This window comes from Panthera uncia, chromosome D2 (assembly GCF_023721935.1).
Source record: "Panthera uncia isolate 11264 chromosome D2, Puncia_PCG_1.0, whole genome shotgun sequence".
Taxonomy (NCBI): Eukaryota; Metazoa; Chordata; class Mammalia; order Carnivora; family Felidae; genus Panthera; species Panthera uncia.
In genome coordinates, this window is record NC_064818.1 from 11,319,083 (window position 1) to 11,346,552 (window position 27,470).

At 45.9% G+C, this 27,470-nt stretch overlaps 1 protein-coding gene across 1 annotated transcript in view; it reads right to left on the reverse strand.

The window, feature by feature from the left end:
* RYR2 (ryanodine receptor 2) overlaps positions 1-25,842 on the reverse strand; it is a 754,822-nt gene extending 728,980 nt beyond the window's left edge. Inside the window, exon 1 of the mRNA XM_049646095.1 lies at positions 25,696-25,842. Coding sequence (XP_049502052.1) covers positions 25,696-25,743 — 48 coding nt within the window. The 5' untranslated portion in view covers positions 25,744-25,842. The remainder of the gene's footprint in view (positions 1-25,695) is intronic.
* Positions 25,843-27,470: the final 1,628 nt, after the last annotated feature.

The window sequence follows — 27,470 nt, forward strand, 5'->3', positions numbered from 1 at the left end:
AAAAACAAAGTAAATATTACAAAAAAAATTTTTTTTTCTAAGCTGACGGCAGCAAACGTCCAAGCACTCCTGCTGGCCGGTGCTCCCCTCCCGCCAGCTGGCGCACTGATGGAAATACTCAGAAGCCCTGGCTGCCGGGCGCCAGCTGGTCACGCCTCACGCCTCCTCGCCTCTGTTCCCTGGCTGGCAGTGCCCCCTCACCGGTCTCTCCGTCACCCTATCTGCTCATCGAGGAAGTCAGGAAGCCCATCCTGACTGGTGCAAAGTAGAACGTCCCAAACTCCACCCGACCTCAAAAGCCGCACGGTTCTCTCGGCATCCATAATACCCGCTTAACACAGTTAGGTGGCCAGCTTTCCCTCCCCCACATCGGAGGGTCCCTGACAGCAGGGCCCGCGTATCTCACTGCTTCTAATTCCCTCGGGTGATTTGCTCTTGACCGACTGTGAACAGGATGTGCGGCCTACTCTGCTTCAGGTCAGCATGCGACATAAAACATTAAAAAGTACAAAAGCACCTGGGAGGCTCAGTCGGTTGGACGTCCGACTTCGGCTCAGGTCATGATCTCGCGATTCGTGAGTTCGAGCCCCGCATCGGGCTCTGTGCTGACAGCTCGGAGCCTGGAGCCTGCTTCCGATTCTGTGTCTCCCTCTCTCTAAGGCTCCTTCCCTGCTCACACTCTGTCTCCCTTCCTCCCTCCCTCTCAAAAATAAACATTAAAAAATATATTTAAAAAAATAATAATAAATAAATAAATGTCCAAACTCTTGGCTAACACTATTTACAAGAAAGAATTGGACTCTGTCAAAATACTTGAAGAAAATTATTCACTCCTGATAATTCAGTACTTTCTTAAGTTCAAAAAAAAAAAAAAACTGTGAAAGGCAACAGCAGTGACTGACAAAAAGCATCATCACGGATTTTCCTTGGGAAATATTTCTCTCTTAAGTTAAATGTTATATAAACATTCCCGATTTCTCTGGGCTACTTTTAGCCATCCAGATGACAAACATCAATAATTAAGTCCAGTACAAAAGTCCACTGTGTACCCATCGTGCAAGTTATAAATGTCCAACTTGCTGCGCCCACTTTGAAGTGTATTACTTATTCTAGACACAAATAATTTCAAGAATGATTAAATCCCATAAACAGTAAGTTTATGTATCAATACACATGAGACAATTAGCCTTTTAAAATCACTCCCTTTAAATTCTATTGCTAAACATCTGAGTGGTTTTCTTGTCTTTCCCCTCACTTTTCCTCTTCTCACAAAAGATAGCCAGATCACCAGTAAACGATGGGTAACAAGGATAAGCTGCAAATATATTACATCAAGGTTTTGAGGGCCTAGAATACATTCACTAACACTCTTCCAGAGCAGCCTCTAAAGACAAGATTTTTAATTCCATTTACAAAATATCAGCAGTTCAAGATCACAATGTTCTAAAGGACCATTTATCCCCATCCATCATTAAACTTTTCTTACTTTAATAAACTCTTTTCAGAGGGGCGCCTGGGTGGCTTAGTCAGTTGAGCATCCAACTGTTGGTTTGGGCTCAGGTCATGACCTCAGTTTGTGGGTCTGAGCCCCATGTCAGGCTCTGCGCCGATGGCACAGAGTGTTCTCGGGATTCTCCCCCCAACCCCCCCGCAACCCTCCCCAAATAAATAAATAAACTTTAAAAAAAAATAAACTCTTTTCAAAAAAAGGCACTTCTCCTGGGGTTGCCATGACTATGCCAAAGTTTAAGAGCTAGAAGAGATTTTTGCCCCGGTACAATGTCTCCATTGTATATATTTTTCCTCAACTGGCTCACCTAGGAGCAGGTTGGAAGACAAGGTCAGTTAAAAAAGGCCACAGTAGAGGGAGACTCTAAAAACAGCAACAGAATTTTTTTTGAGAGAGAGAAAGTAAGCAAGGGGCAGAGAGAGAGAGAGAGAGAGAGAGAAGCAGGGGCTCACGCAAAGCAGGGCTCATGTTCACCCAAAGCAAGCAAGCCTTGTGCTTCCCTGATGCGGGACTCGAATCCATGAACCATGAGCTCATGACCTGAGCTGAAGTCAGATGCTTAACCGACTGAGCCACCGACACGCCCACGAATTTCGTTTTATACATCAAAAGCCAGAAAACAAAGGCAGTGAAACTACTTAAGCTCATAGTAAAAATGGATTTTGGTGAACAAGAATTCATTTAAACATTCGCTTCAATCATAACAGAGTAGGACTTTCTTAAAGAAATTCCCATACCCAAACCCATTTTTGCAGAACTCAGGACAAATGTAATCCTAATAAGAATATAGGTTGGATGACACTGAATTAACAAATGGGAAGTTGTTGGTTTTTCATTCCTAAGAATAAAGAACATCCATCCACCTGTGAAAATATGGAACTGGAGAATAAGACAGAGAATTCACTTACATAAACAGCCACAATGGTAAGGGACAGTGGACAGTGAACATAGTCCTATACCGTAAAAGGTTTCAACAGCGTTTGTGTAACAATAGCACCCTCAACTGTTCTTAAGCCATGTCCATGGATCGTGACCTATAAAACTAGTATTTTGGCCAAGGCACAAATTTTGCCTATTGGTAAGTGGGATCCCAACCACTAGCCCAGTCTCTGCAGGTCAGAGTTTTTCAGGCATTCAGGTAAGACTCTGGAAGAGAGATACTTATAAATATAAGCAATCTGGAAACAAACAAACCTCAGGTAGATTAATGGGATGTGCCCGTACTCTACCTACCTCCCAGATATTAATATATCTATGGAAGAATAGGGAATATTCTGTGGAATAATACATGTGGAAAAAGAGAACATCACCCACACCTCTACAATTTTCCTTACATAATGCCCAGCTGTCAAAAAAAAAAAAAAAAAAAAATGCATGGCTGCCAGAAACTGAGACCAAATGAATAAAAACCAAGAGAAAAAACAAAAGACAATAAAAACAAATCTGCAAGTGATATCAACATTGGAATTACCTATTAGGAAACTGCTGTGATACATATTTTTGAAAACAGATAAAAAGAGGAAGACTATGACAAGAAAGTAAGCATGTAGGAAATGAATCAAGGCAAAATCTTATTAGTAAAAAATAAAATAACTGCAAATTTAAGAATTCAGTACATAGGTTTACCAGCTTGACTAGACAAAGCAAAAGACATTTAGGAACTGGTAGAAAGGTCAGAAGACAATATCCAGATTGAAGTACAAAGAGGAAAAAAAGTAAAAACATAACAAGAATATAAAACAGACTTAGGGAAAAGGAGAAATATACATGTAATTGGAGTCCAAAAGAAGAGGGAAGAGAGAAAATGAGGGAGAAGCAATATTTGAAGAAATACTAGCCAAGATGGATGAAAAATATCAAGCCACAAATTTGAGATACTTCACAAATCCCAAACAGGGATAAACAGAAAGCAAATATCATCTTTGACAATAAAACCAGAGGCACCTGGGTGACTCAGCTGGCTGAGTGTCTGACTTCAGCTCAGGTCATGATCTCACAGTTGGTGAGTTGGGAGCCCCCCGTGGGGCTCTGTGCTGACAGCTCAGAGCCTGGAGTCTGCTTTGGATTCTGTGTCCCCCTCTCTCTCTCTGCCCCTCCCCTGCTCATGTTGTCTCTCTCTCTCAAAAATAAACAAACATTAAGAAAAGAAAAAAATAAGACTTACAGCTGACCTTTCAAACAGAAACAGAAGCTACAAATGCTGGAAAAAAAAAAAGAGCCACCAACAACTGCCAATTCTATTCTCAGACAAGGAGAAATACAGATGCTTTCAAACAAAAACTGAGAATTTATTTTGCATAGACCTATGATTTAAAAAAAAAAAAAAATCCTAAGGGAGTTCTTCAGATAGCAGAATAACGATCCCAGATTTAAGCATGGTGATTCAAGAAGGAAAGTAAGATACAAGGCAGCCTAACATACAAATCAATCTAAATGAGTACTCACTATTAAAAGAATAATCAAAATGTCTTGTGGAGTTTATATATATATATATATATATATATATATATATACATATATATATGTGTATATATGTATATGTGTATATATATATGTGTATATATATGTGTATATATATATGTGTATATATATGTATATATATATATATATGTGTGTATATATATATATATGTAGAGAGAGAGAGAGAGAGAGAGAGAGAGAGGGAGAGAATTAAAATACATGACTACAATAGCACAAAAAATCAGGAGGGGGTAAATGAAGTTAAAATGTTATGGGGTCTTTACAGCACTATTTGTGTCCAGTACAATAGAAAAGTTCTCATTTATGGTAGATACTAATAAGAATGTATGCTATAATCTCTACCATAAACACTGAAAGAGCAATAAAAGAACATATAACTCACAAGCTAGTGTTAATAAATACTTGATTATAGCCAATTTCCCGATGGACACCGTTGCCGCCACCACTGGGAACCTCTGAACTTGGCCACACACAGGGAGACGATCACTGCCCCGCCACCTTACTTTCCACTCTGCCCTTCCTTCTCTGGTCCCAGTCCAGACGATCCTCAATTGATATATATTCACCATGGATCTCTACATTTCAAAGATTGTGTTTCATCTGCTGAAAGTTAAATATGATTTTAACATACCAAGATAATTACAAATCGATCAATCATGATTAATCTAAAAGAAGGAAAATATGGGGGCGCCTGGGTGGCTCAGTTGAGCATCCAACTCTGGCTCAGGTCATGATCTCTGGACTCGTGGTTTGACTCCCGCATTGGGCTCTGTGCTGACAGCTCGGAGCCCGGAGCCTGCTTCACATTCTGTTGGCTCCCTCTCTCTCAGCCCCTCCCCCACTTGCACTCTCACTCGCTCTCTCCCTCTCTCTCAAAAAAATAAAACACGACAAAACCTCTTACCAAACTACAGCAATCATAGTTGATGAAATTCTCTACGTTTTCTCTGAAATTGGGGAAAAAGGATCAAAGATCTGCCATCATGTCTTACGGTTGTCATTTACTGAGGTCCTGGCCAGTACAATGGGACAAGAACAAGAAATAAAATGGGGAAGCAAAAAATAAAAGGGTCATTAGGCACAGATGACATAATTGGGTACAGAGAAAATCCGAAAGAATCAACAGGTAGTCTATTAGAATTAATAAGTAAACTTGGCAGGGTTGCTGGATACAAGGTCAATATGTAAAGGTAACTATATTCTTAGGTTCTAGAAAATAATTTTTAAATGATACCATTTACATTAACATCAATAAGTTTCAAGAACGTAGGAATATATCTGATCTAAAAAGCCTCTCATAGTAAACTAAGTATAATCCCTGAGAGAAATTTAAGACTTAATACCGTGAAGATACCAGTTCTTTCCAAATTAGTCTATAGACTCAATGTCATCTCATTAAAAGTCCCAGCAGTTTGGGGCGCCTGGGTGGCTCAGTGGGTTAAGCGGCCGACTTCGGCTCAGGTCATGATCTCGCGGTCCGTGAGTTCGAGCCCCACGTCGGGCTCTGTGCTGACAGCTCAGAGCCTGGAGCCTGCTTCAGATTCTGTGTCTCCCTCTCTCTCTGCTCCTCCCCTGTTCATGCTCTGTCTCTGTCTCAAAAATAAATAAATGTTAAAAATAAATAAATAAAAATTAAAAAAATTTAAAAAAAATTCCCAGCAGTTTATTTTGTTGGAATTTACAAGCCAATTCCAAAATTTAAACTGAAATGAAAGAGGAATTAGAGCAAAGTCAGAGGACTAACACCAACACATAACAAGTCAATATAAAACTGGACCAAGTTAAAAGTCACGGGATTAGAGCAAAAAAGTGGGGGGAAAGTGGTCTTTGTAATGACTGGTGCTGGATCGAGTGGACATCCATGGCGATGTGGTGGGGAAACTGAACTCTACCTCGAGCTATAATGGAAAATCAATTCTACATGGATTATAGACTTCAAGGTCAATGTTAAAATAATAAAACTCCAGAAGAAAACACGGAGGAAAATCTCTGTGGCCTTTGGGTAGGCAAAGATTTCTTAAACAAGGTATAACATGAACACATCATGAACGAGAAGTAACTTGAAATTCACTGAGATGAAAAACTACCGTTCAACTACCACAACAAAATGCCCATAAAAGAGGGGGAAAGCAGCCGTGCTGGAGAAGATCTCTGCAACAGACCTGACAAAAGGCCTGACACAGGCAGCATATACAACAGTCAACAAATTAATGAGAAAATGATAATTTTATTTAAAAATGGGTTAACAGTTGAATAGGTACCTCACAAGGGAATATCCAAATGGCCATTAAAGATACAAAAAGGTGTCCAGTGTTATGAGTTATCATGAAATGAAAATTAAAATCACAATGATATATGCCATAGGGATTAATTTTTATTAGAAAAACTAACATTGACTAAGTCCTGTTGGTGGGAGCATTGACTGGTGAAACCACTTTGGTTAAGTGTTCAGAGCCTGAGCCTCAAGTATCCCCAGTAAGCAATTCCACTCATTGGCGCACACCTAAGAGAAATGTACACATACCTGTATTTCAGGTGATCATTCAACATTTGAGAACACCAGCATTATTCATAATACCAGCTCTATTCATAACAGTAAAAACTAGAAATAAGCCGGTATCTATTAACCAAATGATTCAGTCAACTGTGGCATAAAACGATGACAATAATGAGCCACCATTCGATACAACAACATGGACGCATCGCACAGACATAATATTAAGCAAAGAAACCAGACACAGAAGACCACATGTTGTAACATTCCACTTTACATAAAATGCAAAAACAGGCAGAACTAATCTATTTTGCTAAAAGTTACAACAGTGGTTACCTTTGGAGAGGCGGTAACCATCGGGGGGGGGGGGGGGAGAGAGGTTTCTAATTGCACACAACATTCTACGGATCGGTCTGAGTGGTAGTTACACAGGTGTGTTCATACTGAAAAAAATTCATCAAGCTGTGCACTTAAGACTTATGGCCAATGATATTGCAACAGCAACATAATGGGACAGATGGCAGTTAACTCTTGTGGTAAACATAGCATAATGTATAAACTTGTCAAAGCTCTAAGTTGTAGACCTGAAACTAACATAATACTGTGTGTCAACTATACTTTAAAAAATGTTAAAAACAAATAAAAAATGCACTAAACCAGCTTAACAAAACTTACGTGCTTTACTATAGGTATAATCTAATTACACCGTGAATTTAAGTTTTGTGTTTTTTTTTATTTACTTAAGAAAAATTCAACAGGAAAAAGAGTCTAGGGAAGGCCAATAAATCAGTCTTAGGAAAAGTTGCCTACAGGCAAGAACTATGTCTTATATATCTCATTATATCCATGGAGTCAAGCAGAATGCCTGGTAGATACATAACAGGTATTTAGAAACGCTAAGGATACAATAATAATAACAATAGTAATATATAAATTTACACGTACTTTCTATTTCCACTGTTACAAATACGAGGGTTTTCAGCCAGCATGTGATAATCCTTGTTAATCTCCCCTTGGACAAAATGGGAAAATGCAGACCGGATGATTCTAATACACAACTGACTTGACACAGACTTAGAAGGAAATCTTACTAGGTTGGTGTATTGGGTTCTAGCCTCAGCCCTTTGCTATTTAGGAGATTTATTAGTGACTCTATAAAAACGAATTGAGAATACAAATGAAGAAAGAAGCTCTAGGGTAACCCCCAGCACCCCACAAATTCCTGATACATAGAAGCTAGTGAATACATCCTTGCTGAAAACAGGAGCACACGCACATAAATAATCATGGTCCCTCCCACCCAGTATATTCGTAATATCACCATTCAGTGAAAACATCAACCTAAAAAATGGTCAATCCGATATTTATGGCATTCATGAGGAACTGAAGGAACCCAAAGCCAATCGTGTAGTTAAATAAAAATGAGTGCCCCAAAACATATTAATTCAACGCCCAAATATAAACACAGCCTTAGTCTCCTATAATTTACAGTAGTTTTTCTTCTACTTCATGTGAAAAACTGTTATGTTCTCAGTAGTTCAGTTTATGGCACAGAAGAACCTTATCAAATCACGTCAGCAATAATTTTCCTCTGCCCATAAAAATAGGCTGGATTTATCTAACCTTAAAAAATAGACTCCATTTATCCACAATATTGGCCCCCATCTTGGAAGTTGTACTATTAAATTATGTTGACTTCTGATGGCCTGAATAAGCAAAAGAGGGTTCCATTACTCATTTTCTCTCTTATGCAAAGATCGCAAGCCCTTCTCCTTGATTTATTCACCAGACTCCATTTTAGTCGGATTCTAGTTTGCTCCATTATTCACGGCAGAGGGCAACAGCATCACCATTGTTAACGCTGAGATTTTAAACCCATTTCTATATCCTGAGTCATCAGGGTTATGTCTATACGTGCCCCCTCTTCCAGAACTCTGGGCTTCAAGCTGCCCATCTGCAGAGGGAAGGGACAAATGTCTCTCTGTTCCCTTCTGTGTGACTGCATGACCCCTGTATGATTTATAGGATCACTGGTGCCACTCCCTACTGACATCAGTCCTTGCTTTGGGCCGTTCCAGAACAATATTTCTTTTTGATATAACTTATGCCCTGTTTCTTGCTCTGCCGATCCTGCCAATCCAAAATTCAAGATTTTGTTCTGCAGAAAATGTCCTTGGCAGGACTAAAACTAGAAAATGCTCTACTCACAGTAGATATGGCAGTTTCTTACCACTTTAAAATAAAAATGTTGGGTGGCTACCTCCCTCCCACCTTCTAGTTTGTGCTTGAGTGTTACCATTGTCCTCATCTCCCCTTCTCTCTGGATCAGCATCCATAAGCACTGCAACCGGCTGAAATGACGACAGAGTCCCAGGGACAACAGGAAGAAGCCTCTAGATCATTTGGTCCAGCTCCTCTTTGCCCCCCATGGCATGCCCAAACCCTTTTACATTTGCACAAGAGTGGTTTCATTTTCTTTTCTTTTTTATAACTTTTTAAAAATATTTATTTGGGGGGGGGGGAGGGAGAGGGGGGGAGGGAGAGGGGGGGAGGGAGAGGGAGAGAGGGAGAGAGAGAGAGAGAGAGAGAGAGCGAGAGAGCGAGCGTGCACACCAGCGAGCAGAGGAAGGGCAGAAAGAGACACACAGAATCTGAAGCAGGCTCAGGCTCTGAGCTGTCAGCACAGAGCCTGACGCAGGGCTTGAACTCACCAACCGTGAGATCACGACCTGAGCCGAAGTTGGACGCTTAACCGACTGAGCCACCCAGGCACCCGGAGTGGTTCCATTTCCTAAGAAAGGAGTGAGAACCGGGTATGCGTGGCTTGCTACGTCTGAGTCTGGGCTCGTTCTAAAATTTAATCCTGGCACACGGAAAGGTAGAGTCTTTGAACTTGTTTGTGTAGCAAATGCTGGCACCCCAGGCACATCCCAGCAAGACCAAAAAGACAGAGGACGTGTCTGAATTCTTCACCTAGTACATTACTGATTGAAGAGGTTCTTAAAAAGTTGCAAAGTGTATAACTTTGCTTGATATGTGGCATATCATATTTATTACATATACATATTTATCACACATACATTACATACCTATGTCCATTAAACAAGGTCAGATGTATCTAATTTAATAGCGGCAAAAGGTGACATACTTTTATCTTAATTCTGTATCGATGCATGGGGGCGAGCCTGTGCTTTGGCTAGTGGGGCAGATCCTACAATAATCGTCATCTCAAAAGCAGCTTCCTTTTAAGAAAGTGTTGCAGGCAGTGATTGAGGGCAATAAAGAGATTAAGATACATTCTTTGTTGTTAAGCACAGACATCTGCTGACAGCTTTTACTTTTATATCCCTGGTGTTCAAGTATGAGACAAATTGGGATGTGCACGCTTAAATGCTATATGCATTTACTACTTAGATTTACAACAAAACACAGAGTTTTGCAAGCTACAAATTATATCTGCCGTAGAGTGCCAATTACATACAAATGTAATTTTTATGGAAATTAAAATATCTCAAAAGTGTAAATTGCTTAATTTTCTGAAAAATTACTGAAGTTTGTTGAGCTGGCTAAGCTATTTATCATACTAGGAGAGCCAAGGGCAGTTGCGAGCAGCAGAATCCTTTTGTTTCCTAAGGTATTTCAACACGTTCCCCTGATCCGAACTGTCAGAGAATTGTTTTAATATGCTCCTAGGCTGTCCATTCGCTAAAAAATTATTTGTAAATACCTATACAAGCCCTGTAATCTTTTTGAGTCCATAGCTAAAGGGGAAAAAAAGGAAAGAAAAACACACCAGCACTGGGGACTTCTACACACCCCACTGAGATAGGCCTGCTTCAAGCCCAGGTGGCTCATTCCATCACCGATGACGCCATGCAACATCCAAACGAAACACGCCCAGTTTAGAGTCAACAAAGCTCTGACTTTAACCGCGTACCAAAAGGTCCCCGGCTGAAAATGCAATTGTGCAAAGCTAACCTAAAACCAAATGAAAAGAGCGTGTGCTCTCGAATTAGGTAAAGCAGTGATGAAGGATTTGCAACAAGGGGATGATGCATCAGTGTCCCCGTGTGCCTGGTTACGGCAGCAGGGGGAGGGCGGCAGCAGGGGGAGGGCGGCAGCAGGGGGAGGGCGGCAGCAGGGGGAGGGCGGCAGCAGGGGGAGGGCGGCCGCTCTCCTGCCCAGCACCTACAGTCTTGCTCCAGCAACTATCCCTCATCCTCCTTAGACTTAGATTATGGTCTCGCCCATGAGAAAAAAGTAATCAATAACTTCTTCCAAGCTCGCGTCCTCCCCCCCCCCCCCGGCCCCCCCCCCCCCCCCCTCCTTCCTCCTCATCACCAACATACGGGATGAAAATGTCCGTCCGCACCGTCTTCCTCAGCTCCGGCCACCCTCACCTCTCTCCTGCACCCGGCATCTGCTTTCACCTTCCTCGGAGAGACCGCATCAAGCCTTGACTACCAGGCGCCCTTCGTGCTCCTGATGGGACACCACCATCCGCCCGCCTTTGCTGTCAGGCCAACGGCGTCGAAATCTGCCCCCTCCGGCGCATCCTCTTCAAACGCTAAATGCACATTTCCAGCATTGCCCGCGTATTCGCTTCCTGGGGCCGCCGCGGCAAAGAGCCACAACTGGGTGGTTCAGTATCTGTCGTCTCGCGGGCCAGATGCCCGAGATCAGAGAGTCAGCAGGGTTGGGTCCTTCTGAGGGCCTCGGGCATCCCTTGGCTTGAGGGAACACGGCTCCAGTCCTGTCCGCACACGGCACTCTCCCTGTGTATCTTCACATCATCTTCCTTCTGTACGTGTCTGAGCCCACACTTCCCTTCTATAAGGACACCAATCACCTTGGATTAGGGCCGACCCGAACGACCTTATTTTAACTGACCGTGTCTCCAAATAAGATCGCGCCCTGAGTCACCGGTTAGGACTCCGGTGCATCACTTCGGGGAGGACGCAAGGTAGTCCACGATGTACCTCTAAATCAGTATGTCCGCACTTAACCCCACAGCCCTCCCCTGAAACCTTCACTTGGGCCACGTGTCGCTGAGTCTCCTAAGCTCCTCCTTTTCTTCCTCTCCTTCTTCCACAGCATCTCTTAAACCTCTCCCCTCCTTTGCATTCCCACAGCCAGCACACAAATTCGGGCCGAATTATCTTACGCCAACTCCACGGCGACCGTCCCCTAACAGGCTTCCGACCTGCAGTCTCCATCTGATCTGTCCATACACCAATTCATCTTATAAATTGCTGCCGTATTAATCTTCCTAACAGAGGCTCTGACCCAGTTCCCTCCCCAGAGAGGGGGAAAAAAAAAAAGAAAGAAAAAGAAAACAGAAGAATAACTTCAGAGGCACTTCTGACCTTCCCGATTCAGGATAAATCCCTGCCCCTGCTGGGGTCAAGGCTCTCCAGCCTTCTGGGATTACCACAGCCCACACTCTCACACAGTCTCTTCGCCGGCCATGGCCCCATGTGTCTCCCGGCTATACAGTCCAGGGTCCTGCAAGAAAAGAGACGGCCCCTCCAGAAGGTTCCACTGCAAGGTGTTTAATGAAAGGAGCAAAGAGTCGCTAGGGAGGGTGACAGGGTCCAACAGAGCGGGGCCAGCAATGGTGGGGAGCTGTTACCAGCCCTGGGCCGGAGGCAGCAAGGGAGGAGCGTGTTCCCAGTGCCCGGGGAGAACAGGAGCCTCCCGGACACGGAGCAGGGCAGACAGGAGTAAACATGCATCGGGGATGGGGAAGACAGAGAAAACCCACACCCTGCCTCCACTCGCGTTCCGATTCACCTGGGATCCTGTCTGCCCACCCTCCTCACCCAAGTCATCAAAATCTACCCATCTTTATTTTTTTTAATATGAAATTTATTGTCAGATTGGTTTCCATACAACAGCCAGTGCTCATCCCAACAGATGCCCTCCTCAATGCCCACACCCACTTTCCCCTCCCTCCCACCCCCCACCAACCCTCAGTTTGTTCTCAGTTCTTAAGAGTCTCTTATGTTTTAGCTCCCTCCCTCTCTACGCATCTTTAAAAGGCACTGGTGACATCAAAGATTTCTTTTAAAGAGGTAAAAACACACTCTTAAGCAAACATAAAATGAACGCACGTCTGAGGTTTTCCTGAATTCCTAAGCAATAAAGGACCAGTATGACAAGAGAGCAGGTTCAAAGGAGAATCCGAAGGACGTGTGCATATCAAAGTCCTCCAGAAAAATGAACCTGAACTTGCTAGCAATGTGCAAAACTGCCGAGTGCCCACGTTCCACCAGACACTTTGCATTTTCCGTGATCGACAACCAAACACTCAGGAATCACTGCTCTGTGTTTCCCACAACTTAAGGAATTGTAAAACAGCTCAAAAGACCAAGGAGAGGCAGAGATGACCCAAATAGGAGAGTGAGGCGGACAGGACACCCACAGTTCTTTTTTCATCGGCCACATCCACAGTCCTGCCCAACTCTTCCCGACTGTTGGAAGGAAAGAAAGAAGGCAAGGACAGGAGGAGGAGGGAGAGAGGGAAGGACAGAAACGGGGTCTAGTGCCACAAAGACCTTGGGCTCACCACCCACATCCTGTCCTCACTCGCTGCCCTTGAGCAAGTCACTGCCCTACATCTATCTTCTGATCTGCATGAAAGCAGTCAACTGCCCTGCGGACGTAATGGATTGCTGGGGGAATTGAATGAATGAATGGTGGCTATCCTGTCTGAGCCAAAACTCTTGAGGAACTTTCATTTGCCTCCACTAGAAAATCCTTAAGCTGGACCTGACGTTCCTTTTGAGTCTGAAAACACTGTGACCATAAACGCCTCCTCCAGGAAGCCCTAGGCAACCATAATTATCAGACACACATCCTTCCCTCCTCAACATCCTGGCTCGTAGCAGTTATCTCCTTCTTGCATCTGATCCACGGTAGGACATTTGCTGTTTCTTTATTCCCCATCCCACGCACCAGAGATACAATAAACTCCTTGAAGCAGAACAGGCCCAGAGAGATTTGAGTCCCAGCACCTAGCCTGGTGCTCGGCACATAGTAGGTGGTCAACAAATATTTCAAAATGAACCAGAAGAAAATACAGGTCACAGCCACCACGAGCTATCACTTCACACCTGTCAGAATGGCTATTATCAAAAGGATCAAAGATAGCAAGCGTTCACCAGGATGCAGGGAAAAGGGAGCCCTCGTGCCCTATTAACAGGGATATAACTTTGGGCGGCCACTACACAGAACAGTATGGAGGGTCCTCAAGGAATTATAAATAGAAACTATCACAGGATCCGCTTCTAGGTATTTAACTGAATGAAAGGAAAACACTAATTCCAAAAGAGACCTGCACCCTCCACGTCCACGACAGTATGACCACAACAGCCAAGACATGGGAGCCACGTAAGTGTCCACAGAAGGATGAGCGGAGAAAGAAAACGCGGTATACATTTACACACCATGGACTGTTACTCGGGCATAAAAAAGAACGAAATCTTGCCCCTTGTGACGGCATAGATGGCCCTCAAGGGCATGACAGCAAGTGAGATAAGCCAGACAAAAACAAATACTGTCTCATCTCACTTGTATGTAGACTCTGAAAACAAAAACAAAAACACAACGAAAACTCACAGATACACAGAACAGATGGGTGGTCGCCAGAGCTGGGGGATGGGGGGGGGGCGGGCAAAATGGGTGAAGGGGGTCAAAAGGTGCAAACTTCCAGTCACAAAATAATTAAGCCTTGGAAATGTGAGGTACAGCATGGTGACTACAGATAATAACACCGTATTGCATATTTGAAAGCTGCTAAGAAAGTAGATCTTAAAATTTCTCATCTGGAGAAACAAATATGTTGTGACTATGCGTGGGGATGACGTTAACTAGACTTACAGTGCTGATCATTTCACAATGTATACAAATATCGAATCATCGTGTTGTACACCTGAACTAATATAATGCTATGTGTCAATTATATCTCAAATAAGTAACTACATACATACGTACATATCAAAGCAGTCTTGCAGGGGAGGCGGGGTGGGAGAGACAAGACAGTAAACAGGAGAAGGAAGAGGTAAAACCACAATTCTCTCTTCTCCTTTGCAGTTTCTGTATCCTCATGTGTGTGCAAAGGACTTAAGTTGGGCCAATTTTGCAGGCTTTCCTGAAGGATGCTGTTCTCCGTAGCCGCAGTCGTGGGACCTTTATACTCCATAATGATACCCCGTCTTCAGGAGACAGTGGCCCCCTTTACTGTCACAGAGAGGACAGCAGAAGAATTGGATGCTTCCGGCTTCCTTGACAGCCATCAATCAGAAAGCATTCAGCTCAGCTTTTCATTTTGTCTGTGACTCGGGAAGAAATGTTCTCCTGATGTTTCATTGAACCTACAAGCCAGAACTTGTAAGCTGAGCAAAACTCCCAACCGTGAGCCTTGTCCGTGAAGACAAATCATGACAGAGGTGTCCCGGACCAGAAGGGATGGAAGGGATATGCTAAGAGAGAATAAGGAAAAAAATAAAATGCCATCGGGGATTAAATCCAGTAAAGACGTGCGAGCATGCGTGTGTGTGTGTGTGTGTGTGTGTGTGTGTGTGTGTGTGTCTGCGAACTTTTTCAGGTGCCTCAATCACCCTTCCATCACGCTCTTCTCTGAAAGAAAAGAAAATATGTTCTGCCCTACAGGCTCATAACTGTACATGTCCCTGAAGGGCAGTTCTTTAAAATATTCTCTCCTTTCAAAAAGGCGCTTCGATATGTATTTTCATCCCTCAGCCTATTCCCCCAAATGTCCACTGTTCCAAAAATAAAATGAATCCAAACTTTCAGAAACCCTAAAGAGGAATCGGGATGGGGGCATTTTCAGAGATCATGTGGCATTTTGAGCTTCGGCTCCTGCCTGACACGTTGTTCTACATTCTGGATGCTGCCCTTTGTGCATTCTTTTCACGTCTTAGATAAAATCAAACCTACTTTCGTGGCAATTTACCCCACCTCGCGGAGGTGGCCTTTGAGCCCTCCCATTACGGCTACATTCACCACTCTTCACCTTTTGTCTCCTCTGAATTTACACAGAGCACAACCCTCCAGGACCACGAGCCTACTGGTCCCCAGGTGACGTGTGCAAAATTCCGCTGTTTCGACACCTCAGCTCTACGGGACTGATTTCTGCCTGCCAAGTGTCTCCCACGTACCTGGTATTATTATACCGTGAACAAACTCAGTTTCCGATGTGTGCCTCTTGAGTTAGGACAGCCTAGTCAACTTTGCACACGATCGCTCTATTCTGTATTTATCGTCAACATATTATCAACGTATTGTCTCACAGAATCCAGTCCCTTCGATTCCACAAACATCTAAGGAGGGCCTCTCATGTGGCACATACCCTGTGAGGCACTGGTAGTTTAAGAAATTCACACTCGATATTATAAAGTACATTCCCACAGAGAAAAGCAAGGCATCAAGCTTCCCTCTGGTTTTAAAACAAATTAATCTCCAGCCGAAAGGGACCCCATACAGTCTTTAAGTGTGCAGGTTCTAGAGCCACCTGCCTGGGCCTGAAACCCTAGCTCCACAGCCTATGTCTGGCAATAGGGGGCCAGTGAATGAACTTCTTTGTACCTGCCTCTGAGGGATTTGGTACGGATTTCATGAGGAGATAAAAGTGAAATACCGAGAGCAGACATTCTGGACAGTGACTACGAATATACCTACGAGAAATGAAGTCACCAACAGTGGTAGGTAGATAATTCCGTAAAACAGCCCTGGTCTCCTGACCACACCAGAGAGATGATGGCCCTTCGGGGCTGCCACCATACTTCAAGTGACTTCCGTCAGTCTCTAGAATTGTCCAGATGTCCCTAAGAATTCCCCCAGACAACCTCAAGAGACACATGGGATGATGCTGGTTTGTCTCTGGCCCTGCTCCCATCAAAATGGCATCTCTCACAGACGGCTCATCCGTGGGCCCTGTCGCTTACCGCATTCAAAGAACAAAAACGAGACATTCAAGTATGAGAAGGAGTAACAGAGAACAACATTTCACTGCCACCCCGAACTAATTTAATAGAATTTCACTTTTGGGTCAAAATTTGGTAAAAAAAAGAAATATGGAGTGGGGCCCCTGGGTGGCTCAGTCGGTTGAGCATCCGACTCTGGCTCAGGTCACGATCTCGCGATTTGTGGGTTGGAGCCCCACGTCCGGCTCTGTGCCTACAGCTCGGAGCCTGGAGCCTGCTTCAGATTCTGGGTCTTCCTTCTCTCTCTGCCCCTCCCCTTCCCTCCCTCTCCCTCTCTCAAAAATAAATCAACATTAAAAAATAAAAGAGAAGAAGCCACCCCAAAGCTTAGTGGCTTAAAACAATGATTTGAAAAAATATACATGGAGTACTATCTTGCTCTCATGTGAGTGCGTTATACGTGTGTATGTGTGTGTGTGAGACCAAAATTTCTTAATGAAAATTTCTTTGAATGTGAAAGAAATACAAACTCCACCGAAATCTCAAAGAAGTTAAATCATAATTCCTTTTAATTTGATAATCAGAAACCTGCTGTGGAAAGCAAGTGAACACAACTTTCAATGGCTATAAACTCAGTGTGACATTTAGTACTGACTTTAACAATGTCCCGATTTACTCAACACTCAAGGATTTGAGTTGTCCCGTATTTTTCTTTTTTTGTCCTCCAAAAACATATCTTTTATAGGCACCATACACGTATCTTTGGTTTATATCTTTGGTTTATGTATTATAGCTTTGGTTACGTGTTAAAACACAAGTAAAATTCACGGGCTCATGTGACCATTATGAGTCAGATTCTAAATTCAGAGAGAAATGAAATAATTAAAAATTTCGTTAGAAGGGGAACACATGTGCAGGGAGGTTTTTTTTTGGTTTGTTTTTTTGTTTTTTTAATTTTTTTTTTAAATATTTATTTATTTTTGAGACAGAGAGAGAGAGAGAGAGCATGAACAGGGGAGGGTCAGAGGAAGAGGGAGACATAGAATCTGAAACAGGCTCCAGGCTCTGAGCTGTCAGCACAGAGCCCGACACGGGGCTCGAACCCACAGACCGCGAGATCATGACCTGAGCCGAAGCCGGACGCCCAATCGACTGAGCCACCCAGGCGCCCCTGCAGGGAGTTTTTTAAATCACAAAGTTTCACAGGGGAAAACAGTGTTTGCTGTCGAAGGAAACATTAAGCGGACCACACTCGGTTGCTCTTCCTGATGTGCTGATGACGATGTGGGACCCGTGACCCTCACTGGCCAGCCACACGTGACCTTCCGACGCACATTAATAAGTGTGCGTCCTTGTGAACAAATGTGTGCTCATGGCGCCCCCTGGGTGACTCCTGCCTCAGCCCCCCCTCGGACCCAACAAGGCCCCATCGCCCTGTGAGTTCCTATAGCCCTTTCCGCGGTGTTCCTCACTTTGCCCTGCATTCGCCTGGCTCCCCAGCTAGATTTAAGGTTTTCTTCAGGTAAACTGGCAAATCCTCGTCTCCAGTCGGCGACGGTCAGTGGCCGCGCACAGCCACCTAGCGGAGGTCTCACCGGGGCACTCGGTGGCCCTGGCTCTTCTCTTGGTCCCTTACTCTGGAGACAACTCTGCCTGGTTAACGAGCCCGGAGGCAACGACCCGCAGGTCCTCTGGACACTCCTAGTGAGTGGAAAACTTCAAATTTCTGTTTAACTGCAAAATAACATCACTACAGAACTTTCATTCGGCCACAGGAACCAGGAAATATACCTCCTATCTGGGCTTTGAGGCCAACTGTAATGTTTTAGGAAACCCCAGAACTATCCTCACTTGTTCACTAACCCAAGTAAGAACAGGAAGCCCGAGAAGTCCTCACTAAGCCAGGAGAGAAGATTAAAAAAGAGGTTGATTAGGAGTTTAGTCACTGACCCTGTGATCTACCAGGATGGGAATTTTCAAGGACCTCAAAAGTCACTGAAAGTATGTACTTCCGGCACAAGGGTAAGGTGTTTTTTATTATTAATATTTATTTTGAGAGAGAGAGAGAGAAAGAGAGAACAAGCAGGGGAGGGGCAGAGGGAGAAGGAGAGAGAGAATCCCAAGCAGGCTGGACACTGTCATCACAGAGCCCGACGCAGGGCTCGATCTCACAAACCATGAGATCACGACCTGAGCCAAAATCAAGAGTTGGAAGCTTAACCGACTGAGCCACCCAAGTACCCCAAAAGGGTAAGGTTTTTTTGTTATACTCATCCTTCTAAATGATTTGAGTTTGGCTGACCCCAGGAACTCCTAACACGGCAACCTCAGAGGGCCCCTCAGAGCCAAGTGCCCACTTGACCTTTCCCAGAAGAATTTTCATAGGACACCTCCACCCTCAAAGTCACACAACCATTCATGTTCCGATATTCTTCCCGTGATTCACAGAGATGAAAATAAGTGGACGCAACTGCCCCACCAGAAGCGCCTGTGATGCCCTGAGAGTCACCTCACCATCTAGAAGCATCTCGTTTGAAATGCAAATTCTGACAGGGACCCAGTGTCTCTCACTCAGACTCACTCAGGCCTCCATTTAGTCTCATTCTCTCCTTAGGTCAGTTGTCTCGGTAACTTCCCTCTCTGGAATGCTCCTCACATGTCTACCACCAAATGCCCTCCCCTGATGGCCCAGGAGCCCCCGCAGCCCTCCCACAGCCCACCATCACCTCGTCTGTCTCACCCACGCACCTCCCCTAACCTCCTACTCTTCTGCCCGTAGGAGGGATCTTACTAACACTCTCCCATCCCCACGATGTTTGTCTACTTCTCTCATCACAGATAACTTCTTTCTGCATTCGAACACATTCATGTGATCTTCACAACTATTAGGAGGAGGAGAGAGGGAGGAACTCTTCTCTTGTCCTGGTCCTCCATTTCCAAGATTCCTTGTAGGTAACACTGCACTAAGCATCATGGGAAACGAATGCCCCCAACAGTCACAAACCCCCCCAAAGAGCCTCAGGGGAGCAATATTAGGGCCACACGAGTGATAAAATGTGTGGAACGGGGACACTCGAAAGATGGTTCAAGAAAGGTAAAATCACAATTGGCTAGAGTGACCCAAGGGCTCCAAGAAGATGGGGAACTTAAGTAAGGTGTCAAAAATCAGATTATAGAAGGTCATGAACCAGGCAGAGCAACTAGACCACATGTGACAGGAATGTGGAACTGGGGAGTGGCATCACAGACACAGGGTTTTAGGAGGATTCAAATGGCAGGAGAATTCAAGGAGGGTTGCTATTGGCTGGTGGGGTAGAGGGACAAGGAAGGGTCACAACAAGTACTGGGGTGTGAAAGAAATCTAAATCTGAGCCAGATGCCAAGGAAAACACCCCAGGAGAGGATGACAAGTAAGATACAGGAAGAGAAAAGAACTCAACAGATGCATGGAGTGCCTACATGAGCCAGGCAGTGGAATAGGCTTTGCACATAAATTCTATCACATGATCTTCAAAAATCCCCCTGAGATGCCTAATATTATCTTTATGCCATAAGGGAAATTAAAAAAAAAAAAAAATTCCCCAAGTACATAAGCTAGGTAACTGTTGGAGAAAGACCTCAGAGCAGGTCTATGAAGGTTAGGACCACACTGGTGTTTCTAAGAGCTCAAAATGGCAGTGCCACTGGCCGACACAGAGCCACTGGAGGAAGAGCCACTTAGGGGGCTGAATACACATGAGCTCAGGATGGGAGAGCTGGCAGCGCGGGGCAGAGCACGGTCAGTTCTGAGGTGGGTTGCTCCCACAGGAAGGAGTGACTTTGACAAAGTTCCCATAATTGCTCTGGCTCTCAGAGTTGGATGAGGTCATCGTGAAGTCTTTTCAAACTCTATTATTCCAAAGATCCAGCCTGATCAGAAATATATATCAAAATGACTCCGAATGTGCCAGGTCTCCAAAAGTGCACAGAGGAACTTCGGGAGGGAGGGTGAGTCTAGCAGAGCGTGTGGAGACTACAGGAACAGGGGTGGAGGGGCACATCTCCATTGGGCATGGAGGGGGCTACCGGAAACGTCCAGCTCGGCGGTTTTCGGGGTAAAAGCAGCTAGGTAGCAATTACAAGGAGAGGCAGAGACCAGCTGTGGGTGGAGCCCACATTTGGAAGAGCTGAGCGGCTAAATGGAGAAACTTTAGGGCGGGAGAAATCCGAGTGCGTCAAGGTGGACCAGAAGAACGGCGGAGAGGGAGGCAGGGAAAGGAGGAGTACGTGCGGACTCCCGCCAGGCACCAGGGGGCAGGGGTCAAGGTCTAGGACGGGCGAGAAACGGCAGCTTCAGAGAAAAGGAAAACGGCGTCCTTGTCAGTGGCTGGAAGGCCGGGGGCGGATGTGGACAGGGAACCCTGGGAAGGGGAAAGAGAAGGATACGACCGGGCAGGTGGGTTCTGTAGGGAGGACGGCTCCCTGACCGTTTCGCAGAGATTTTCACGCACCTGGCTTGACTCTACGCCACTGCTACGGACCGAATGTTTGCAACCCCCTGAATTTCCTACGGGGAAATGCCAACTCCAAATGGGACGGCATCAGGAAGGGGGGCCTTTAGGAGGTCATTAGGGCAGGAGGCTAGGACCCTCAGGAATGGAGTGAGTGTCCTGATAAGAAGACGCACAGGGCAGAAGATTTTTCTCTCTCAGCCCTGTGAGGACACGGCAAGACGGCCAGCTGCAAACCAGGAAGAGGTCACACATGGCAGCTGCCTGACCTGGATCTTGGACTCCCCAACCTCCAGAACCGTGGCCATTAGTATCTGCTTAAGCCCCCCTCCCCCACTGTATGGTCTCATTATAACAGCATGAACCAAGACAGCCCCTAATTTGGAGTAGGACACTGGGCCAAAGCATCTCAGCTCTCTGAGCTTTAGTCCTTATTTAAATGACCGTGAGGGGTGGGGGGAGGGGAGGGGGGTAGACGAGATGTCGTTTTCTAAAGGTCTCCTCCTACCCTAATATCCTAGAATTTTTACATGTGTTTTCTTCCCTTCTGATTTCACGCCAGCCTCTAAGTCGCTTCTTTGCAATTATAATTGCAAACCACATCTCTCTCCGTATTCTGGATGCTTCCTTCACACTGAATATCACGCCCTGCATGCGGAAGGTGCTCAACAAATGTTTTTCTGAATTAATAAAAGTCCCGTAATGTCACAGTTTCAGGAGCCAAATGTGTGCCTTCCTCCTGTCTCCAAGGACAGTCCCAGAAGTTGTAATCTTTTCTCGGCTAATTCAGCCTTGATTAAAAAAAACACTTACCTAAAGCCCAAGCACAAATAAGACTGAATGTCAAATAAATTAGTGCCCTAATTGTTTCAGATCCTGCCCTTCCTGTGAATGTGTACACACAAATTTAAAAAAAAAAAAAAAAGTCTGATTATGTAAGCCTGGGTGCACTTTCTATCAGTCCCTTGACAAAATACCACAGTGCACATCTATCGTCATGCCTTCGTTATCAAGTGAACAAAAGGTGCAAATTCCCACGGCCCACTCAGAGTCTTTTCCTTTGTACTCCTACAGCTGACAAAAGCCACTGGGTACCCTGTCTGCTGGAGCGCTGAAACCTACTTGAACTGCTGATATGCAGCCTTTCTCTCCTGGAAAGGACATTAGCCTAAAATCTGAATTTCAGTCTCAGTTCCGCACTGTTGAGTCACTGACTTTGTACAATTAACCTTCCTGTACCTCCACAAAGGAGGCTAAACATTCCGGCTCAAACTTCACACTGCTGGGTGCTGGACCTGATACTTTAGGATTCTTACTATTAATTGCTGAGTATTTCTAAAATTCTTATTATTATTATCTGCAAGATGTACACGTCCTGCAAAGAAATCTACAGTTAAATTGCTCATTCTGCAAAGGAAGGCCGGAGGAAAGCCAAAACATCCCCCTAGGAATAATGTCTGCAGCTTGGATTAAGTTTTCAATCTCGATCTACGCATAAACACAAAAAAGAGTAACTCAAGTTTCCGACACAAATGAAGGAAAAGCAAAGTACTTGGGAAAATTAACCCCTGACCAAGGTCATCTTCCATCATGGCTTTCTTGAAGTCAAGAAATTCCCTCTATAAAATTTTATGATTGCTAGGAAAATAAGAGGAGTGTTACTAAAAAGATCCATGGTTTTAGTACCAAATTACAGTTCACTGAGAATTTTAAAACAAAATAAACCACCCATTCCAAATCACAGGCATGTTTGGATAGGACACTGAACAAATCCATCACAGGCTGAAGGCTTATTTTACGATAGGATTAGGTCCTTAGCACATCCAGGGTTTACACGTCCACATTCTCACTTTCTCTCCAAGATAAACACATCAGAGTGGGCAAGCTTCCAGCTGGTGGGGGAGTCATTGAATCAAAGATGATCGTTCATCCACATAACCACTTGCAAGAAATGTCAGCAAACTCACAGGTGCATAATGATAAAGCCTGGCACAGGCTAACCAGTGACAAAACTCCCCTTCACAAATGACAAGTTAATTCACAGCAGTGGACATAACTCATGGACACAGTTCATTAAAGATTTCACCTTTGCTTCCCTTAACAGTGATCACCGATGTCTTCTAGAAGAAGAAGAAGAAATCAAGTTTTCTGTGGACAGAAGGATCCCAAGGATGTGTCAATGAGCCATAGTGCTTAAATAAGAATCCAAGATAATACTTAAGGTGCTCTAATCAGATATATGAAATGATCAATCAACTACACAATTAAGGTCTCCTAATGACTGATATTCATTTTTTTTTAAACACAATAGCTTGAACTGTGATCTATAACTATTTCATCTAATATACAGATTATTAACCCTCTCTGGGCCATTTCCTTTAAAACAGAAGGAGAAGGAGAAATAACTCATAATGAGAAGATTGCACACAACAGAGAAATGCCCTGGGGAAAAAAAAAAGAGAGAGAGAGAGAGAGATGAATTTACTGTAAGAACTACATTCTCTCCGTTAATAACTCCATTACCATCTCTGAATCATTAACACAGTCTCAGGTTAAGAGAATAAAATGGAAAGGAGCAAGGGCAGAAAGCAGTGGAGTTGGTGGTAAAGGACTGGAGAATTGCCACGTAAAATTGTAAAATTTAGAGGCACCGGCATGTTTTCCTTTTAAACGTTAAGCAACACCAAAAATATTCCCCTGCTCCACTGTGCCACCTCCTTCAAGGTCATTTATCATCAGCACAACCTACGGATGTTTTATTAAAAGAAAAATCCCAGCCTAGGACTGCCAGATCTCTACACAGGACCCACTTATCAAAGGTGTCGCACCAGCTGAAAGGCAGCTGTTGAGTGGCACGGAGTTAACATTACTTTATATGTGCAGAACCCCATCAGCACGCACATTACCCCGGTCTCTATTAAGTATTCTGATAACACCACGTCCACCAGCGTGGCTTAACATTTAAGCCTGCAGGAAGCCCTTGAATGTGTGAAGCCTTCCAAATTTTTCTAGCTGATTTTAACCCTATGGTGTTTGGGAAAAAAAAAAAAAAAAAACAATTTAAAAATTACACAGGAAATAATGCTTTGTCCACTTGAACAAAAGCTGTTGTGGTTTGGAGAAACATATTTATTTCCATGCGTCTTTTATTAATTTTTTTAAAACCTTATGGACAGTTTTTCACTTAAAAAAAAAAAAACTGTGTTATGAGTAGGCTTAAAACATTCCCCACGAGCAAGGTTTTCGCCTACAGGCTCTTCAGAGTCCAGTCGTGGGCCAGTTGTACTTCAAACAGCATATATAATGGTGCATAACGTGTAGCCGTTAGTTCAGATCATTCCCCATTTGAGGCCGACCCTGGATCTTATCCTTTACAAAGGCTTTCCACCCCCACCGTAAATATTAAGGAAAAAATAAATGCCTTCAAAAATTAGAAGACCAAAAGAAAAAAAAAAAAAATGGCCACTTACAACGTTCCTGAACAAACTGACCATTTTCACTTGTTCTGCTCCTGTATACATCATCTACACTATTTTCACACCTAAAAGTTACTGTCTGGCTGATATTTCAAAATTTAAATCTATGATTTTCGTGACTGTGCAGGTAATTGGGAAGTGATCTCTTTTGCACCGTTGAGGAAAAGAAGCAGAAGCTGCAGTCCTCGGGCGGGGGTGGGGGGAATCCTGGAAGGAAAAATCTTTCGGAGGGGAGGAAACAAGTGCCGGGAAAGGAACGACGGAAAGAAAGGATGCTGCAAATGCTAACTAGGTTATTCCTACCGCGAAGTTACGGCATTTTCTTTTGCCAAGAGGCTCTCCAGTCCCAGCTCTGAGGTGAGCAATGCCTCAGCCTGGGAAGTATCTGCAGCGTTCGAACAAATCAGCGAGGGGAAGGAGCAGCGCCAGGAGGTACTTAAGGAGAAAAAAAAATTCTATCAGTGTGGAGCCAACCTTTCCCTGCTGCCACCCAGTGTGGAAATTCCGGGCAGTCACCCTGCCCTTACACACGCACACGCGCTCACACTTTGCTGCACTAGGCATTCAATAAGCCAGCATTGAGAGAACGACACGTTCACGATGTCCCCGCCACCCCCGCGTGCGCGCGCGCGCACACACACACACACACACACACTCGCTTCTCATCCCTTCCACGTTCTGCAAACGGTCGCGGCACCGTGACCCGCGTGCCAGGGAACCTCGGTGACCACCGGGGCGATTCCTCCTCCCCTCCGCAGCACCCTGACTTGGGGGAGATTAGGGGGGGGGGGGGGCGCGTCCCGCACCTCCTCCGGGACCAGCCGACCGCGGCGCGCTCTACGCCAAGTAGGCGAGTCCCGGGGTTGCGCGACATCGCGCGGGTCCAGCCCGCAAGCCGGGGAAACCGCGCCGCGGCGGAATTCCCGGCGACAGCCCTCGTCCCGGGGCCCGACCGGCCCCCCGGTCCGCACCACCACCACCCCCAGCGGCGATCCGGAAGGCGCAAGCCCCGCCACGGGTCAGGCCGGACGGGCCCTCCTCCGGGACTCCGGCGGCTGCGAGGCGCCGGTCCTCGGCGCCCCGGGACCGGAGGCTGCGCGCCTCCCGCCCGCTCTCAGCGCTCCCGCCGCGCTCCGGCCCCGGCTTCCCCCACGCGCGCACGGACACGCACCCTTCCCTCCCGTCGCCCCCACACGGCTCCCCCGGGGCCCCGGGGGCACCCCGCCCCGCCCGCGCGCCCCCGCCGCTCTGCCCGGCCCCGGCCCCCCGGGGGAAACGCGGGCTGCGTGCCGCTTACAGTTCGCAGGAACTGGATCTCGTCCTCGCCTTCGCCCCCATCGGCCATGGCTCCGCGCCTTCTCGCCGGGGCTGGCTCCCGAGCCCCGCGGAGCCCGGCGGCGGCCCCTCGCGCTGCCTCCCGCCGCCGCCGCCGCTGCTGCTGCCGCCGCCGCTGCCGCTGCTCCGCCCGGAGCCGGGGGCGGAGGGGGCCGCGGCGGCCGGGTGCGAGCGCCGGGCGGTCCCCGCCTGCAGAGCGGAGGAGGAGGCGCGGGCGGGGGCGGCCGAGGCGGGAGCCTCCCTGCGCCGCACTGTGCGGGAGGAGGGCGACCCCGCAGCCCAGCCGCGCCGGCCCCGCGCTCCCTGCCCGCGCCGGCCGACTGCTCGGCCCCGGCTCCTCCGAGCGAGTGCGCCGAGCCCGCGGAGCCCCGGCTGGTGCCGCGGTGGGGGCGGGGAGTGGGGGCGGCGGGCGGGGAGGAGCTCGCCGGCTCCCCTCTGCTGCAGGTAATCCGCAGCCCGCCGCTCGGGCCCGCCAAACCCGAGGCCCAGCGCCGCTTACTGGCTGCCCTGGGTATCGGGGCCCCGAGCACCGAGGAGCGCGCGGCCTTCCATCTCCGCGGGTCCGCCCGCCCCTCTGACCTTCGGTGAAACCCGGGGCTCAGCGTTCTCTCCTCCCGGAGGGGACTGCGGCGGTAACTCGCGCGGCACCCCGGGCGGCGCGCAAGAATCATCTTTCAGCTGGACGCACGGAGGGGGTAATCGAAAATTAAGTCGCCCCACACAGGCAGGGTATTTTAAAACTTGGATTTCCTCTCCTTCTGACCGACAAGGGGATTCTGCAATATCTAGTCTCGGTGTACCTTGCTTTTCACAGGCCATCCGTACAAAGTGCGCGGTGCACAGAACTGGAACAAATTCATTCCGCAAGTATGTGGGGAGTGCCTATGGCGGACACCTGTAGTGCAAGGCAGACAACAGAGTGTAAACTCTGATTCGACTAGGAACTGCAGGAAAGGAGGGGATAAAATAAACTTGAATCGCTGATGAGCTAAATTGACTTTGGTACCCATTTATTTCTGAAGAAATTCAGAACATCTGAACACCTCACCATATATCACAAGATCTTTACCTCGCACAAATCCACCCAACAGCTCACCACGTCGCCATTTGACAAAGGGCTGTGACTTAACACAATGCAGGGTGTCTGAGACGATGTGGACAAGAAGCACTAATCTCTTGTCCCTAGCCCACCGCAGCCACCTAAGATACTTAATAAGTATACGCGAAGTTTCCAAACGTCAGTCCTACAAAGATTAAAGAACTGTAAAATTAAGGTTTTGCATCAGTTTACCTAACATCACACATTTTGCGGCATCGAATGAGTTACTAAAACCTACCAGCAAGTTCTATGCAGCGTACATCTTATTTTCAGCTTTCCTCAACTTTATACTTGCTAAGCTGGTTTTGCCTGTTTCCAGTAAAATGAATGCCAAAAAGAACAGGTGTGATAAATACTCTCCCTCCCTTGTAAGAGCAGGAATGTTCTGTTATATTTAATGATACTAGTCACCTAAAGTGCTTGACATATTCTTGTACAGAGATCCATGACAACTAAATCTTAAACCGTTACTATTTATGCGTATTTTTACTCCTAGGAATCTCCAAATGAGCAGAGTCCTCACAAAAGGTAAAAGTCCTCCATGAAGGATGACTATACTCTGAAGTTGGCTCATAATTTCACATTAAATAGTTTGATCTTCCAAATTTATGACATAAAATTGAATTTTTCTGTATTTT